Source organism: Rissa tridactyla, chromosome 4 (genome assembly GCF_028500815.1).
Source record: "Rissa tridactyla isolate bRisTri1 chromosome 4, bRisTri1.patW.cur.20221130, whole genome shotgun sequence".
Classification (NCBI taxonomy): domain Eukaryota; kingdom Metazoa; phylum Chordata; class Aves; order Charadriiformes; family Laridae; genus Rissa; species Rissa tridactyla.
Genome location: NC_071469.1, coordinates 66,751,382 through 66,769,241, shown reverse-complemented (window position 1 = coordinate 66,769,241; position 17,860 = coordinate 66,751,382). Strand labels below are relative to the sequence as shown.

At 41.9% G+C, this 17,860-nt stretch overlaps 2 protein-coding genes and 1 long non-coding RNA gene across 9 annotated transcripts in view; 2 read left to right on the top strand and 1 right to left on the bottom strand.

Annotated features, from left to right (window-relative positions):
- Positions 1–9,331, top strand: part of PSMA3 (proteasome 20S subunit alpha 3) — a 31,255-nt gene extending 21,924 nt beyond the window's left edge. Inside the window, exon 16 of one of the 2 annotated variants that reach the window (XM_054201440.1) lies at positions 8,349–9,331. The gene's annotated coding sequence lies outside the window, so the exon portion shown is untranslated. Of the gene's footprint in view, positions 1–7,559; positions 7,754–8,348 lie in introns of those variants that run through there. The other variant, XM_054201436.1, reaches the window with a different exon arrangement.
- Positions 9,332–10,735: 1,404 nt separating this feature from the next.
- Positions 10,736–12,732, bottom strand: LOC128909577 (uncharacterized). Its single transcript, XR_008466421.1, has 2 exons — positions 12,655–12,732; positions 10,736–12,480 (listed from the first exon to the last, which is right to left on the bottom strand). It is a non-coding gene; the product is annotated as an uncharacterized LOC128909577 (long non-coding RNA).
- Positions 12,733–13,003: 271 nt separating this feature from the next.
- The window catches only part of ARID4A (AT-rich interaction domain 4A), a 49,570-nt gene continuing 44,713 nt past the window's right edge, over positions 13,004–17,860 (top strand). For 3 of the 6 annotated variants that reach the window (XM_054201428.1, XM_054201425.1, XM_054201422.1), the window contains exons 1-3: positions 13,004–13,143; positions 13,968–14,037; positions 15,595–15,705. In XM_054201428.1, coding sequence (XP_054057403.1) covers positions 14,032–14,037; positions 15,595–15,705 — 117 coding nt within the window. In that variant the 5' untranslated portion in view covers positions 13,004–13,143; positions 13,968–14,031. Of the gene's footprint in view, positions 13,144–13,593; positions 13,728–13,967; positions 14,038–15,594; positions 15,706–15,746; positions 16,075–17,860 lie in introns of those variants that run through there. The other 3 variants (XM_054201423.1, XM_054201424.1, XM_054201426.1) reach the window with 3 other exon arrangements.

Below are 17,860 nucleotides of genomic sequence, written 5' to 3'. Positions count from 1 at the left end.
TTTAGTATTAAAAACTAGTACTTGGTTATTCCTTGATTAACCAGTATAACAATTTGTGGTTCATTCATAGCCATATTCTGTGATTGCTCTTGGCAGAAGAGATGAGAACATACTTAACTGTAAAATAGCCATTTACAGGTTAAGGTGATGTGCATAGCTACAGCCTACATAACAAGCAAGAGTTCAGGAAAAGGAGTTTTACTCTGATGTATTAAACTTAGGTTCATCTGAAGAGTAGGAGAAATTAAAAACTAATTCAATTTAAAATAGTGCTTGGGTTAAGTTCTAAAGCTGAGAGATCTATGTAACTGCTTGAAGAGCTAACATATTTTTAAACAGCTTCATTCAGCTGTAGTTTCTTAAACCACTTCTGAATCATCTTTATCAATTGTTGACCTTCCTAGGAGTTGAAAAGAAGCTTTCCTGCTTTCGTTCCCCACTTCCTAGGAAAGAAAGAGTGTCTATTCTAGTCACTTCTAAGTCTTGAAAGACAAAGTAACAAACTTCACCAACTTAAAGCTCAGTTAAAATTGAAGTCTTATTTGAACATGCAGTTAAAATAGTCATCTTAATCTAAAAATGCATACTTTTCTAATGAATTAAACTCCTCAGCTTTAATGCTATGTATTAATGATCACCAGCCCTTAAAACAAAAGCTTTCCTTTAAAGGTTTATTTTTTTTATACAGTTTTTTCCTTTTGAAAAAAACAACCCTTGGCCTCTACAGTCTCTTTTCTAATGGGGATTACAAGATACAGGTTCTACTTTTTGTGGCAAGGGAAAGTCAACAGATATAGATGGATCTGTCTTGATACTTAGTGACTGTCTCAGGCTTAAGCCTTAGCTGGAGTCAAGGTACCTGAACTCTTTCCACTCAAGCTGGGCAGAGCTTTCAAAGGCTGCTAAAACTCTTGATCAGGCCTGCCTCAGCCAATGTTAATCATGACATGCCAGACAGCCTCCTTCAGTGTCTCCTCGTGAGGTAATAATACAGCAGTTACACCAAGGCAGCCTTTAGTTCTATGTTGCATTTCTTCAAACTGAATTTACTACTGAAGTTTACTGCTGATTCAGCTGTTTGAGTCATTAGTGAGTGCCAGTCAGGAAACTCCTATCATCGCTCTAAGCATTAGCTGAGGGATAATCATTAACTTACTGTATATGACAGCAGAACTACCCAATCCTGTTCACTTTGTCTTTAGTCTGTACTGAAAGTGTTGCCGACACACTGATAAATGGAAGTTAAAAGCCATCCCCATGTCTGGTTACACATATCCATCCAGAGCTTTCAGTGACAGCTGTTTGGAATTAGGGACAGAAGTAAAACAGTTACACAGTTTCAGGGTTAAGTGAGAAGAGCAAGATAGTTGTGTGTTTACCAGATGAAGTAGAAGGACTATGTTCTACAATATGTGAAAAGATACAGGTAGGAACAGAGCAAGGTAGTTACTTATTCAGAATTTCCAGGTTGCCATGGTCTCTAATAAGTAGCTAGCTAAAAAGCTCCTTTGAGGAACCATGCTCTGATTTTTCACTTGTTGTGTAAAGGTGTATAGTAAAGTCCAATGAGAAGCAGTTCAAGAGTATGTATGTATTACTACCTACTGCAAAATTTACAAAGTGTTGCACAGCAGTCTTGCCTGTTGTGGCTATACTGAGTTAAGCAATACCAAGGTGATTATTACTGTCAGGTTCTTTTCCAAATTAAATCACTAAGTTATCAGAGTATAGGCTTAACCTGTTTATGAGAACTGATCTTTATCTATGGTAAAGAAAAAAATAATCTATTACTTCCATTTCCATTGACTGCAGATGGGGAAAGAGTAAAAAAAGTGAGCATTAGAAGGTGGGGAAAAAATATTTGCATTTATTCAGGAGCAGGGGTGGGTCAAGGAGGGAAAAAAAGCAGGAAAATTCTGCGTGAGCTATTTAAACATTGAAATTTCCCTTAAGTTTAGAAACAGAAACCTAGCAGGCTTCTATTTGATCTGAAATTAAGCATTGGTAACTTTTAACAATAAGGCCCATTAAAATAGATTTCTAGTCCAGAAGGACTCTCATTTCAGCAGAAAACCTGCTGCAAACTCCCCATTACAGCTATTTTTGTAGCCTTAACCTAGTCGCAGTTCCAGCTGGGATAACCAATGTGACAACCACATTGCATTTAACTTGAAGCTAGTTACTTAATGCTTAATTATACAGTTGTGCAGTAGCCATCGTAATGTTTCACTAATTTAGTCCACATCTGATAGGCTAAATGCCAACTTTAATGAATTTTGCTGAGAATTAGTATTTACTTGTTGCTGTGTCGAACAATGGAAGAAATCTTCCAAAAAGAAGTGGCTACTCATGGCAACACTGACCACATAAAAACTTAAAAATGCAGTGGGACAGCACAGCATCATTAAACTTTGATTAGGTGTTGAAGACCATGGGTTTTTCTTCTAAATATATAGAGCTGTCTGAGGCAAATCACTTGGTGAAAGTTAAGCTCCAGAAGGGCTCAAGCTGGATCTGAGATTATTATTTAAGTGAGGACTAGATCTGTTATAGAACAAGAGAAAAGAATATTAAATCTCAACAAAAAGAGGTTACTTTTAGCAGAGGCTCTCTTTTAAGTACAGGACTATGAAAAAAATTATCTAGCTGTATTGTAGATAATCCCTTACGCTCCAGTCTTAAAAAATATCTAGCAGGAAGAGTTTGATTTAAGCCCAGAGAACACTGACTGATAGATAAAACAAAGATTTGAAAGCTTTCACCAGTCAGTCTCTTGTAGCTTCATCTGGATGAAGTATGTATGCTCAGAGTCTGTGGAGCTGAAGCTCTAGAAGAGCTGTTCCTTGAGACAATATCACATGCACCTACTTAAATATTACTACTTTTGAGTAAGCTCACTCTGAGAGCAGTGAGTCTTGTAACATGCCAAGGGACTAGGACAGGCCAGTTGGCTGACTTGATTCAAAGGTGCTTGCAACACATGCAGGCCCAATATGACAGACCTAATAGCAGCAGTCTATGACATTGACTTCTGAAGGCTCCCAGAACTGGCCTTCAGCAGCAGAGGCAACGTGCTTTCTTACAAAAGTAGGGCTTAGATCCCCTTCCCTAAAATTAAAATTAGCTTTTATAATTGGCTTGAAAATGGTCAATTATAACTTCAGTTTAACACTGAAATGTGAAAATGCATTGCAACGCTAATAAATGGGCAAGGTAAGAGTTTCTGAATTAGAGATTTGAGCAGGAGGTTCTTCTTAACAGTCTCATTTTAATTATTTCTGTCCAAAGCACTGGGAAGTTTCAGTTCTAAAGATAACAGAAGGAAGCATAGTTAGCCCATACCAAGCAGCACTTCTTGCTTTGAGCTCCACAAGTAACCTACTTAGTCCAGGTTCTGGCCATGTGTGAGAATACATAATAGAGCAGAAAGTCAAATACACACTTGGAACGCATAACAAGTTCTTGCCATTGTTGAAACGCTTAAAGCTCAGAGTTTTAATGGCATATGCTGTTGCTTAAGACCCAAAGCACAGACTTTAACAGAACACTAGAAAGTAAGACTGTGTAGACAAACTGATCTCTTAGCTTAGTCATCCCTCCACCAAGGAGTGTTACACATAGATCCAATAATGGCACGAGAGTAGGATGTACAGGAAGATGCTTCCTCTCCCTTTAAGTCTCATACATCCACTGACTGCTACTTAGTGCCTGATGAATCACTACTCTGATATTTAATAAGACTGGATATTTCACATACCCTGTTATAATTATTTAGACAGCAAGTCCACATACAGAAGCTGTGTTAAAAAGACTTAAGAAGGGGACTATGGTGAACTACAGGTGACAAATTAAAAAAAAAAAACAAAACAAAAAAACAAAAAACCCCCAAAACCACATTCCAGTATCTAGTTTACTTACATACATCTCTATGACAGATTTTAGAATGTGCAACTGGACTTGCAGAGTTCAAAAAGTCAAGTTTAGGCTACTGCATCAGGTTAATCAGTTTTCATTGTTTGTACTACCTTTAGAAGGCCATGAAAAGTACTGGTTTGGATAGCATCCTCATTACAACTGACTAGTACTGCTGATGAAATTATGGTACGATTGAGCTGTTAGAAGCTTATAGAACAACAGCTTATAGAAGTAATGCATATGTAAAATCTCCTGTGTGGCAGATATCCATAAGGGTACCTCCAAAAGAAATAGTACTAATATGTATTTGGTACTGACTCTCAGAAAGGAAACATTTCAAACAGAATTTGTCTCATGCAGATCTGAAGTATGCCAAGCATCAAGTCACTTGTTACTTCCTTCTCACGACCAAAAATAGCTGGATGGCCAGAGGTAAAAGCCCCACGTGCTGAAAGTGTGACTGTACAGACACAATAGTTCTTGGGATGCTATCTGGCTATATAGTCCAAGTCACGCTTAAGGAAGATTTGGAATACCTACATACGCTGTTTTGCAAGTCTCTTCCTTAAGATAAAACTGTAACCATAGAAGGAAACACAAAACAGCAAATTCAACAATGCATCTTAAGCATTTATCAGCTGGAAGATAATCATGACCTTAAAATAAAGTGCACAATTTCAAGATTCTGAAGAGAAAAACGGTATTAGTTGTCATGACAATTTTAAGACTCTAACAGCACCAAAAATACAGTATGGAGACTGTTCTCTCCCCCTCATTTTCTTCCTTCAGTTGCGTATGCCTGTAAGACATGGACTGGCTTTTTCTCTACCCACCAGTTTTTCAAGTTACATGCAACAAGGAAGTTACTTTTACTTCAGAACTGAGAGCTATTTTGAGACGCCAACTGCTTGTAACTTTCCATCGTAGAAGGTCTTGCTACCTGTTATGTTTAATTATACAGAGTTGCAGAAAACAGGTGGTAGTAGAAAAGGTAAGGGTGTAGCCTTACTCTTTGTCCAGTAAGTACACTCTAGTATTTGAGAACATGGGATGTACAACCAAGCTCAAACCAAGTTTCCTATTTCCAGATGCTCTTTCATCTTCAGTACGTAGCTGTTAAAGGACTCTGAGACAGTTGGTTAAAAATGGTTCTTACAAGTTGCTGTGCCAACCAAAAATGGACAACTAGAATAAAGCAGGCAGCAGCATAGTCCAAACACGTGTGTATAATCACATACAGAAAAAGCAGAAGTCTCCCCTAAAGACAGTGTAAGAACTACCCACTGAAAATACCATTTTAGGTGACATGGTAAGACAAGCCAAGTAAGAGTTTAGAAAAAACATGGGGTGTTTAGATTGGCTATTAGGAAGAAACTATTTACTGTGAGGGTGGTGAGGCACTGGAACAGGTTGCCCAGGGAGGCTGTGGATGCCCCATCCCTGGAGGTGTTCAAGGCCAGGCTGGATGGGGCTTTGAGCAGCCTGGTCTAGTGGGAGGTGTCCCTGCCCATGGCAGGGGGGTTGGAACTAGATGATCGTTATGTCCCTTCCAACCCGAGCCGTTCTGTGATTCTATATCCCTGAAGGTCCTGCAAACGGTATGTTCTTGCAATTAATTCACAAGTTAAACGTGCATTACGCAGTGTTGATTGGTCAGCTAACTCCCTAACCACGTGGAAATTAGCTACTGGTAATAATATCCTCCGAACAATATACACAAATAAAAAGTATATTTTGAAAAAGGTAGCTAAGTAGGAAAAAATCAGAATATAATCACTGGCCAAACGGTAGATTCTCACTAACAGCAGTTACTTACAGCAAATAATGTTATTAAATGTTATTAAATCCAAAAATAATTAAATGTTATTAAATTGAAAAGATTGAGGGCATTAATGCTTTTAAAAAAGAATCAGTACTGACCAGCTGCTGTCTTGTTAGCTGAGGATGAAAAGCAAGTTAACGCTAAGCATCATAGAATCATACAATAGTTTGGGTTGGAAGGGACCTTTAAAGGTCATCTAGTCCAAAAGTAATTTGGACAAGCAGAAGCTTTAGAAGAAAGGCCACGTGGAACTACTGCCTTCACAAGCTTTCTTTTGCTGAGCAGCCATGCTTTGCAGAAGTAGTTCTTGCTTCTTTGTGCTAGGCTGCATACTATACTGGCATACACATTGCTTTCTGGAAACTAGTTACAAGGAAAGACCGTGCATCTGTAGTCCCAATTCAGTTGGATCACGTTGCTCTACAACCTGCATCTGTAATAATCCATCATTTTAATCAACACCTTATCGGTGTTGACAAGCTTGAGAGTGACACCTTTGCTGGCAGGTGGACCATGTCCAAGGACTCACCATCAGTATTAGAATCCTATTTTTTAATCTCTACAAGTATGGAAAGATATTTTAGTAAAAAATCCAAGCTGAACAAGCCACTTACCAATGTCTGAAAAGGCCTGTATATATGAGAACATAACTCTTTTAACAGTTTTATTTCCTTCTTGTGCTTTTTAACATGGATACTTCTGCAGCAAGAAGTCCTGTCAGGAGATGGGGGGGGTGGTGGTGGTGGGGGAAGCCTTCCAAGATACAAACTAGCAACATAGCATAAGCAAGGAAGATTCTTAATTGAGATTGGTCGTAACAGATGACTCAAAACTACTTCTGAAAAACAAGAAAATGCTGAATCTATTAAAACAGGTATTGAGAAATTAATCCACCTGGAGTTTGTTCTCTTTGCCAAAGTGAAACAACAGCCTGTTTCAGCTCTCTAGCTTCAGCATCAATCAACATCTTAGATATGGATAGCATTAGACAGCTATTCAGTATACATTTACTCCCAGTCTGGTATCACAAAAGGTTGAAAAAGTATCCATGCTGTTGCTCCAATGTAGGTATCAGAACTTAAATATTTAAGAAGTACTTCGTAAGTATTTCAGAAGCTTAATTTATTCAGAATATTGCAGTAAGGTTCTTCAACATGCAACCTCATTTAATTGTTAAAACTTTAAAGACTTTTTCTCCTGTTAGTTTTCATAGCAATGAAGTATGTAATTGCCACTCCCCAGAACACATGGATTTTGCATTCAAGTTTTACCCTGTATGTTTGCTTTAGATGGAAGGTTACTCAAGCTTATTTATAAATAAGCTCAGGTGGTCTGTTAGGAAGAATACAGACTATTTAGAGATTCAGATGCAAGTTTAAATGTTTTAAACTTACGTTTATTCTAGAAACACTAAAACTGTATCTGCTCTGTAGACTGGTGACTGACTGTATTTACACAGAAAACCACTTGTCCAATCCTGTAGGAAAACCATCTCTTCTCACTTTGAAAGATCAAAACTTCCACAGATAAAATGTTTACATCAGTAATAACATCTACAGCTCAGAAGTCAGAAAAAAGCTGCAGAGATAATTTAGAAGCCAGTTAAAAAATAGAGTTTTAAAAGTTAAAATTTACAATAGTGCAATGACTGATGCACTAACATAGGCCATATGTGTTATGTGCATAGGATACATTTCTAGTATAACTTGTGTCTTGTGCCTGTCACAAAAAAAAAAGATATTTATAAAGTCTGAAACAGAAGGTTCGATTATTCACTAACGACAGGCAGATCTAATCCTTTGCCTTTACTGCTTGCATTCAGAGACAATGTTATTTTGAAGAATATGTAAGGATGCTCTCCTTCAGCAGTCACGTGAAGTAACGTTACCATCCAGAAGAGCAACTAAATTCTCATTTGACTTCAAGCTTTAAAAGACAGACTGATTATTTGATTGCAGATGATGACAACCAAAGTCCTTTGCCACATCTAAATTAAAGCTGCTTTTCTCTATAGTACCGTGCGCTATTGTTTTGCAACACTGCATGACCTCCCCAATGTAGTTGTAAATACCCTCACTATTGTCACCAATGTGAACTTGTAGTCCTTAGAAATAATACAGGAATTTAAGTATATTTGTAGTCAAATTCCATATCTTGCATCCCTTTACGAGGCAACAGAAGAGAAATTAAACATCTATATTCAGATAATTTAACAGCACATGACAAAACATGCAAAATCTGGCTTTAGAATCCAATCTTAAATAAACCCTGGCAATAGGCACCCTTTTTCCATAGTTGCTAAATTAGCTAGCATTAACATTTAATACAAATAAGTTAGCTATCATAATAGAAAATTACTTACCAGAAAGAATAAAACCAGGCTTTTATAACACAGCATTTATTCTGTCCAAACACAAGATTACCAAATCAGTCTTAAAAAAGGAACATTTTACGTTTGGAATTAAAAGATTGCATGATACATGCCAAAACACCACATGGCTAACAGGCTGGGATGAAAGCAGCAGTTACACCAGTTGAAAACCAAAACCTCTTCTCTTGCTGCTAGGCTGCTAATAACACACATCAGTTAATGCATCACTGATTTCTGCAGGCATTTTGCAACACGTGGGATTGTAGTTAACATCTGCAGCCACAAAGTATAACAAAGTCTGGATGTAGTTTATTCAGTAAAAACGGGACTACTTCTGCCTGGCAATCTTTGAAGTTGCTAACAAGAGTTACTCTACTTCAACAAGCTGAGCACATAACATCCTTTTACAAGCGTTACTGGAAAAAGCAACTACAAAGTGAGTCAGCAGAGCTGACAGGAAACCCAATTCCCAGATTTTTCTCATACAAAATACTATGCAGCAAGTATTTTTATGATTATTCATATCAAGAAGAGATACTGCACTGCTGCAAAACATACCCATGTCAGATTCAAGAAACCACTACTAAACTTCAGTGGATATAATGTGCTAATTCAGGCCTCCTAAGGGGTTGCCAGACTTCCTGTCTTCTCCAGCAGCAACAATCGCAATACAAACAGCATGCACAGTTATGTTTGAATAACTAAATATCCATTTTTCTGAACATGGGGACAGGAATCTACCAGAGCTGGGGAAACTGTAGGTAAGCATTTAGCATTACCAGATGTTTTTGTTTGTTTTCTCTCTCTCACACACAATAATAAATATGAAGGAACTTATTGCTGATAGCTAACAGTAAAGCAAAATTTTATCCATGACTAGGAAAGAAGGTCTGACCTTTCACTTTTATAATCCAGCTATTACTGAATTAACTTTCTGTTGTTAACTTCACATTCATTGGGATTTTTTTTTCCTTTCTACCTGCACAGTAGTACTTCACAACTTCTTAACACACTCTTGTCTGAGCAGTTTGCAATCACTTCGATAATAAAGCTCTGTGGGACGCACACTTTTGCTTCCTTGATTTTTACAGAAATAGAGCAGTTCCACGCAGGCAGAGGTTCTGAACCGCAAGGCAGATGCTTTCTCAACCAGCGCTGGTAAAAGCGTTGCCTATTTACTTACAAAATAGAGACACCAAGAGGAAGAGCATTAAAAAACAAAACCAAAACAAACAAAAAAAAAACCCAAACCAAACACTAAACACTTGAGACAGAAATAAAAGAAGCCAAGAGTCTCCTGAACATCTGTAAAATCTCACATAAAAGCAGCAGTCTTTCCCTTTCATTACATACAAAGAATCTCAATGTTAGAACAAGAATCAGTATTTTTAATATTTTTTAAATATTTTGGCTGTGATTGTATGTGTATTCCGAGTTCTTTCATCTACGTGTGAGTGCAGTATGTCAAGAACAGTATGTGACTACTGAACAGAATTAAAATATCTTATTTATCCCAGAAATCTCTCTTCTCAAGAAAGCCACATGATACATTCAACAGTTTTATTTGGCTGCTACTTACTCTCCTATTCGTAGAAAGAATGCTGTAAGACAGAGACATTCCTATACTTGCCTTGTCCTATCAAGCACCACGTACGTGGAAGACTTTGGGCAAAATTTCTGTACATTCTGCAACTAATACACCAAAATACATTATTTTTTCTAATTTACCTACAGCCATTACCTAAACTCTAAAGTTACATATTACCAAAGACCGGTGTCATGCTTAAGAGTGCCTTGATAATTTAAGAACAGTAAACACAAAAGTAAGAAGCCTAGTGCTAATTTGCACAAGCTAAGACCAAAATGCATATCTTCAGGTGAATCTTCTGTACTGTATCTGCCAGAACTTTGGTACTAACAAAGTACACATAATACAAGCACTACTGTTTTGAACGATGACGTTAAAAAAATTTGTACCTTATAGAACGTCTAGAGAGATTAGATATTCAAAGGATTTACCATGATTTGTCTCATTCTAGAGCTTCTAAAGCGTTAGCTCTGTAAAATTAACAGAGAGGCTCACGATAAAGTGGCTCACAACAGAAAAGTCCACTGCTCATTTCTTCCACTCATTTCAACTGTTTCCCTGTTAGGGGTAGCGCTGGGGGATGGGGCACAGCTGCGAGGATACAGTACAACCAAGCTATCTTGAAGTCCCGGGGCTAGTTAACACTGACATGCATTTAGGATGTAAAAATTCATTACCATGGTGTAACTCTGAGTCCTGAAGTTCATATTCCAACAAAAAGTTACTTTAAACCAAAATTAGACACTTCCTCTGGTTTGCCAAAAGCACAGCTTTTCATTCCATTATACTAGACGTCATCCCTAAGTTGTGTGAGAATGTTTACACTCTTTGTTGAGCTGCCTAGGTAGGCATTCTTAGGCGCTTTAAATACCATAAAAGAACAAGTCACCCCTCCTGCTGACTGGCTATATAGAAAGAGAGTCCTATCGCTCACGATAGCTAGATGGGTGATGTGCCGTGAACTTCCTAAGCAGGCCAGCTGCAACAGATACATCCAGGTGGACAGGAGTTTTCTGCTAGAAATCAGAAACAAGACTGATTATTTTTGTTACAAACTGTTATTTATTGAATGATACTATACTTAGCACAGAGATACAACTTGTGCATCAAGAAAAACTCACACTCTAAGTCATGATTTGGTCAATACATTCCAGAGAGAGATGAGAAGTTCACATTCAAAGTGAATTTTTGCAGTTTTGTTAACATTTGGGTTAGATTTAATGTATTCTATAGAATAGTTTGCTCTTCAGTTTATCCACTGCATAAAGCAGAGCTACAGCACAGAATCAAAGTTCCCTCAGCACTAAATGCCTCAAACCTTGAAACTAAATGCATCTTCGAGCATCTTTGTATTTACAACCCAGATCCAAACACCAGAAATCTAGAGCTACCCTTCCCCCATGTCAGACATCTCATTCAGTCAATTCTGAACATACCTAGTATGCATTATGCCTTATTAAACCTTCACAGCTTATCCATACTATACATCACTACTCATTAAACTCCCTAGAGAACTGTCCTTTTGCCTGCTGCTTTCCAAAGCATCGGATTTAATATTAAAAAAAAATAAATACAAACCCCACCCTCAAACCAGAACCTGCACGGAAACTACACCTAAACTAACAATCCTTTTCTGTCAAATTAGCACAATGGATGTCCTAACTATATTGACAGGTCCCTCCACTATTGCTTTGGATAAACTTAACATGGGTCTCGTAGCTGAGAGTGAGCACTATCGAAGAGATGCTTATTACTTTGCTGAAAAATAACAGATCTGCGTTACATTCAACCATGCATAAAACCTTATATAAGATACCAAAATGTGAAACTAACGTTAAAAAAATATATGTAGTTTATTATAGGCTCCAGTTAGTAACTACTGTTTAGTAGTGTCAAAGCTAGCCCCTGAGAACAGTTCTCTTAGAGAACCTTTGACAGGTACAGGCGTGCTGCCCTGCGAGACCGCACCTTCAGAGAGCATGTCATCGGGACGGAAGGGCTGGGCAAGGCTACAATCACCCACACACGCACCCCGAAAAGCACTCAGCCCCGTCAACACTTAGTCTTCCCCTGTCCTTGCTGCGTCTTCCTGTGGAGAGATGACCTCAGCCGCCTGGCAAGAAGCCCGGCGGCCATCACAACCGCCAGGACCGTGTACAGCAGCGACCGGGCAGCGAAAGACGGTCACGTCCCCCTCGCCGGGCTTCATCCCGAATGCGTCATGGGCAGCAGGGGATGATTAATGGCGACAGAGTAACGCCTTCCTCCCAGGGAAGCGCGGCCACCCATGCCCCGCCCACGGGACCGGTGTGAGGGGAGAGCGGCACGGGCAGTGCCTACAGCCCCTACCTGCAGCCCCAGCGGTGTCTCTGCTGGGGCGCTCGGCTGCGACCGCCACGAGCCGCCTCAGCGCCGCCGCTCGATTCCGAAGGGCTCCGGGGGAAGAGCAGCGGGGAACGGCCACCGGCAGGCCCGCACCTCACGCGGCCGTTCGGCTCCTCCACGCCCTCTCGGCGGACAGTTCCGCCGGACGCCGCCAGAGGCGCCACCACCACCCCTCTATAGGCACCGGTTCACTTCCGGGTCTATCGCCGCCACCGAGCGTGAGAGGGAACGACGCGGTGGTTGAACCGTGGGGGAGAAACGAGGAAGCACCGCCTCTTTGGAGCGCGCGAGAGGAGAGAGAGAGAAGGAGGGAGACGAGCCCGTCACCGCTGCTGGCAGCTCCCCAGCCTCCCCCCGTGGGAGAGGCGCTGGCCACTCCCACTGCCTTCCTCCCGCGGCCTAAAATGGGAAAGAGCCGCACACAAAATGGCGCCGGGAGGCTGACCGCTGCGCATGCGCCCTGCGTGCCCCGGACCCCCGCCGCCGCCGCAGAACGCCGTGGCCAACCCCCCCGTCGTCCCCCTCCCTCCCGCTTGTCCCCGCCCCACCGCGTCTCCAAGAGACGGCCCGCACCAATCAGGCAGTGCTGTTGTTCTTCCTGTCCCCCGATCGTGGCTAATCACCGCGCCCAGAGCTACATCCGGATCCAACGCCTACCAATCACCCGCAGGGGGACGCTGACTTCACTTCAATCTCCACCAATCGCCTAGCGCTCCGAAGGAGAGCCAATTAAAAGACTCCGTAGCCCTACCTGCGTCAACAGCCGACCAATGCCCTCTGTCGGCCGCCCTGTGTCCAATGGGGGTGCTGTCCGCGGCGCCCAATCCGGGTGGGGCAGAGCACCCGGGGCGTCACGAGGAGGCCAATGGGAGTTCAAGCAGGACAGATTCTGCTCAACAGCTTGTTATTGGGCTCGTCGCTGCTGATTTGGTGCGAGTCCGGGCTGGAGAGGGTGGAGCGGGGCCGCGCTCAGCCGCCGCCGCTCGCGGGGCTGTCGTCGTCTCGGAGGGGGCCGCGGCGCCGCGGGAGCCCCGCGCTGCCCACTTCGCTCCGAGTTTCCAGGTAGGAGGCGGCGAGGGTGGCGGGAACGCCTCAGCAGCTGCAACTCCACCGCCGTCCCGGGGAAGGGGACGTGGAGCGGCGCCCGGAGCTCCCCCATCACTTGCCCCCCCCCCCCCCCGCACCATCCCGTGAGGGAACGGGGACGCCCGCCGCTCCCCTCACAGCGGGGACGGGGACTCCCTTTCCCGCCGAACTCCGCTCCGTGCCCCTTTTGAGCGCCCCGGCTGCCTTCCCCCCGTCGCTGCCCCGACGCTTGGCGTTGGGGACCGCCCGCCCGCGCCGCCCTCCATCCTCAGCCGTGCGGCGCCGGCCCGCCCTCGCTCCACCTCCCCCTGCCCCGGCCCGGGGGCTGCGGCGGGTGTCCGGGGGCGGAGGGGGGGGGGGGGCGGGGGCGGGGCGGTGGAAGCGAGAAGTCCGCCCGGCCGGCGGCTGAGGGGGGGTGGAGAGGAGGGGGTGGCGGGGCGTCCCTCCGTGGGCAGCAGAAAGTTGTGAGGGCCGAGGAGTGCCGGGAAAGGTAGCGGCGGCGGGCCTGCGTCGGGTTTCCCTCCCGGCTTGAACGCCTGCCCCGTTCTCTCCGCCCTGAGGTGGGGAGCGGGAGCAATGGCGACGTGACATACAGAGGGGGCCGCCGGGCGGGAAGCGGCGGGCGGGGGCCCTGTCCGCCTCCCTCCCTCCGCGGCCCGGCGGGGCTGGGACGGAGCGGCGGCTGCCGCGCGCCCGCGCTGGCCTCTCCTTGCGGCCCGCTGCCCCCTCACGGGGAGACCCCACGCTCTCGCGGCTCAGCCTTCACCGTCGTCCCCCCCGACCCCCTTCATGTTTTGCAGTGTTTTCTCGTGTGCTCGCGGGGAGGAGAAGACTGAGCTGGAATCCCTCAAATAACCTTTAAAGATGAAGGTAGGTGTACTCCGGAGCGGGGAAGGGCTCCCTTTCCCCCCCGCGGCTGGCTGCTCTGGCATTTTCATTTTTTTAATCGCCTGTCTGGGCAAAGCAACAGTAGGATAACGCTGGCCGGGGTCTCGGTGCATGCTGCAAATCCTGGTTTTGCCCTCCAGCCGAGGTGTGGGTGAGCGGAGCTCTTACCGTCTCGCAGAAGTCGTCTTAAAATTCATAACGTCTTTGAGTTGTTGTCCTTTGGGCTACGGTCTTTAAATACTTCCTGTATCAGCAGCTGCTTTTTCAAGTTTGCAGAACGTCAACTTTTGTCCTGCCTTAGCTGTTGCTGGTTTTTTTTTCAGTACAAAGGCTTAAGAGTTACAGTATAATTCACAAGAGAGAAAAACGTTTTTGCTTTTAGAATTGAAGAAATAATAACAATTAAATAAAAACCCCGACACCCATAACAGAAAAACAGTTATTTAATATTCTGAGCTGATTTCCTGTCTTGATAGACATTTTCAATGTGGTAATTTTGTCCTTGTTTATCAGTTGCCCCAAGTGTAATAAAGTGGAATGTTGAGTAATAAAGTCCAGATTAAGGAAAACATGATGAAAACCATTTTTTTTCTTAAAATGCATAAGCAATTAAGCTTTGATAAAGGCATTTCAGAAAAGAGAAATACTAGTTAACAGCTGTTTGAAAGATTACAACAAATTTCTCTAGAGATCTTCTATTAGTCAGAAAGAAAAAAAATAATCCTATCTATAGAATGTTATATACTTAATTGTAAGTATTGGGATAAGAGCAATCACAAATGTTTTAAATAACGGGTATCGTTTCATTGCTCATACCTGAAAAAAAGTACAACTATCTTTTATACTGCCTTTTTGCAATTGAAATATTTTCTGTATGTGCTGTATCAGAATGATGTGAATTAACAGTCACTCCTATACGTTATTACCCTTTTTGTAAGGAGGTGGTTCCACATGTGGGTTCAATACCTTCAGAGATACTTCTGGGAGAGTACTTAGGCTGACAAAATCGGCTGGGGGGATGACGGGGACAGTTTCGTTGCCTTACTAAGCTCTGTGCTAACACTCTCCCCAGAGGTGGTCTCAAAACCAGCATAGGTCTGGAGATATCTTGCACATAGAAAGTGCCAAGAGGAAAAAGTGGTGCTTGTTCTGTCTCTGGATATAGCTTGCATTGCCCGTCTAAACCTGGGACAAACACTCATCCCAGAGCTGGGCTCAGAAGCAGCAAATGTATAGCAATTACTCCCACATAGAAACTGCCCGGAGGAAAAAGTTGTGTTTCTTCTCACTGTCTCTGAGTACAGCTTACATAGCCTGACAAAATCGGCTGGGTGGTGGTGGTCACCACTGGTAAAACAAAACTTCTGTAACTTGTTGGTTTCAAGAACAGTCTGATTGTAGTTCTGAGTACAGGTGGTGTTGTATCACTTAAGAGTCAATAGGTTTAAAAGTATAGATGGAGAATTAAATATATAATGATGTAGCTGGAAAAGTAAATGAGAAGAACTAAACTTTGTTCTTATTTTCTCTTCTTAATAGGCAGCAGATGAGCCTGCCTACCTGACAGTGGGAACTGATGTCAGTGCCAAGTACCGTGGTGCCTTCTGTGAGGCAAAGATTAAGACAGTGAAAAGGCTTGTGAAAGTCAAGGTAGTGTACTGTTGTTGTTGCTGATTTTATTAGAGCACTGTGTTGAGAGGACTGTCAGAGGAGATCGTAGTCCTGAAGATTAGGAAATGTTCATCACCCCACTGTATGGGTTTTAAAGAACACTTGAATGTTTTTTTTCATATTTTGGTGTTGAGTTTGGGGTGGGTTTTGTTTGTTTTTTGTTCTCTTGGGGCTGGTGTCTTTTCTATTTTTCTAGGAGCATGCTGGAACAAGAATGAGCTTTCAAATTACCTGTTCTTGCTACTTATTTCCTGATGATGGTTGTCTTCTGTTTAAGAATGCATCAGTTTCACAGCAGTCAGTTCTGATGTCACAAGGGAGAGAATTATGACTTTACATGAATAATGAGTAAGAGTAACCTCTTCAGATGCAAAAGTTCCATTTCGTTCCAGCTGACATTCTCAGTTTTATAGCTCTGAATTTAAGAGGCAATGCCAAAATAAATCAACATAAGAGCAAAAATGGTGGCAATAATTAGTTTCTTAGACCGGGTTTTAGAAATGTCCAGGATAAAATTTGTTAAGTTTCAGCATCTTGACGCTGCTTCTAAAACTGTGCTCTGGCTGTAGCTGAGTTTCTGCACATGCATAGTACTGGTGCATAATATTCATCCACGTTTACAGGTCTTAGGCCAAAACAAACAAAAAGGAAAATAATTGTTTTGATTTTGCAGTACTGTTGTTGATGCTAATATAGGAAAACAAAACTAAAATGTAATTAACTAAAAGTTAAGAATTAAAAGGATATATATAGACATATATATAGTATATATAGAAATTTCTATAGTATATACAGAAATTGTTCTGCTCTGTTTTGTCAAAATCCTCCCACTTCCTACTTTCTTGTCTACTGTCCAGGATATGTAAATAATGCTTTAGTGACTTGAAAACCCCTAACAAATAGAGATGAAAGCTGCTTCTTATAACTATACATCTAAGTTTTCATGTGTTTTAATGCTTAGATCAAATAGAACAAGCTATCAGCCTCTTCAGTTACACGCATAGATCGTATCACTTCATCAGAGTGCTTTTCATGATTAGAAAAAAAACCCGCAGTTTAGACCTCGGAGTCTTTTTCCCTGCTCTTAATGAGTACTTTTAGAAATTTGTGATGTTCTGTGAAACGTGTGTTAGTGAGAAGCTCCGTAGGAAGCCGTGTGCTGCCCTTCCTGGTCTGATGTCCTTGATTTTGTATCTGCAACTTTGGTCTGATAGAGTTATTTAGACTGTTGATAGGTGTGAGTTTCTTTCTCTCGTTAAAATCATATGGTTTATTACTCCTTTGTAACATTTGGAGTATATGAGGCTGCTGTGACTTGGTGGAAATTCCTGTCACTGTATCTCAATTATATTCTAACAATTGAAGTTTTAACAAGCTAAGCCTGATATTGTAATTAAGACCCTGGCATGCTTGCCAAGAGTGCAAAGAGTTGAAAAAGTCCAGTAGTCTTTCCTGAGTAGCAGGACAATTTGTATTCATCTCAATGCCGATACAAAATTTTAAATAAAAATTGCATAAACTGCATTATTAACCCGTATGTGTGTTAATACCAGCGCTATTTTAGCGTACCATTAGTGTTCTGTTTATAAATACAGGCAGCTACACTGTAGACTATGGTTGGGGGGTAATTGGGGGAGCTAGAAAACTGGACATCTTTCTAGGTGGAAAGGAAGCTGCTGGAACTCTTGATTCCTAAAAAAAAAGGAATTTTGGATTTTTTTTTTTTTATTAAAACACCATGGAAGTTTTTGCTATAACAAACAGCAGTGAAACCGTTAGTAGCATTGACATCTAAATATTCATCTTTTTTGTTTCTAACTGAGTCTCTGCAGACTCGGGCATTCACATTGTATAGGTTTACATCCACTTTGTCTCATCGCTGTGACTTTCTCAAACGTAGGATTTTTAAAAGGAGAAGCACAATTTACTTGCACTGTAACTGATCCTTATTTTCATTACACTTGCAGTGATTCACATCTTTACCATAAACACTTTCTCTTGCTCGAGGTAGCAGGAATGGTGGTATTGTGGTCGGTTCGGTGATTTTTTGATACATATTTATCTCATATATATATATATATATTTGTATTTATATAAAAATATATATTTCTATTTATATATACATATATATTTT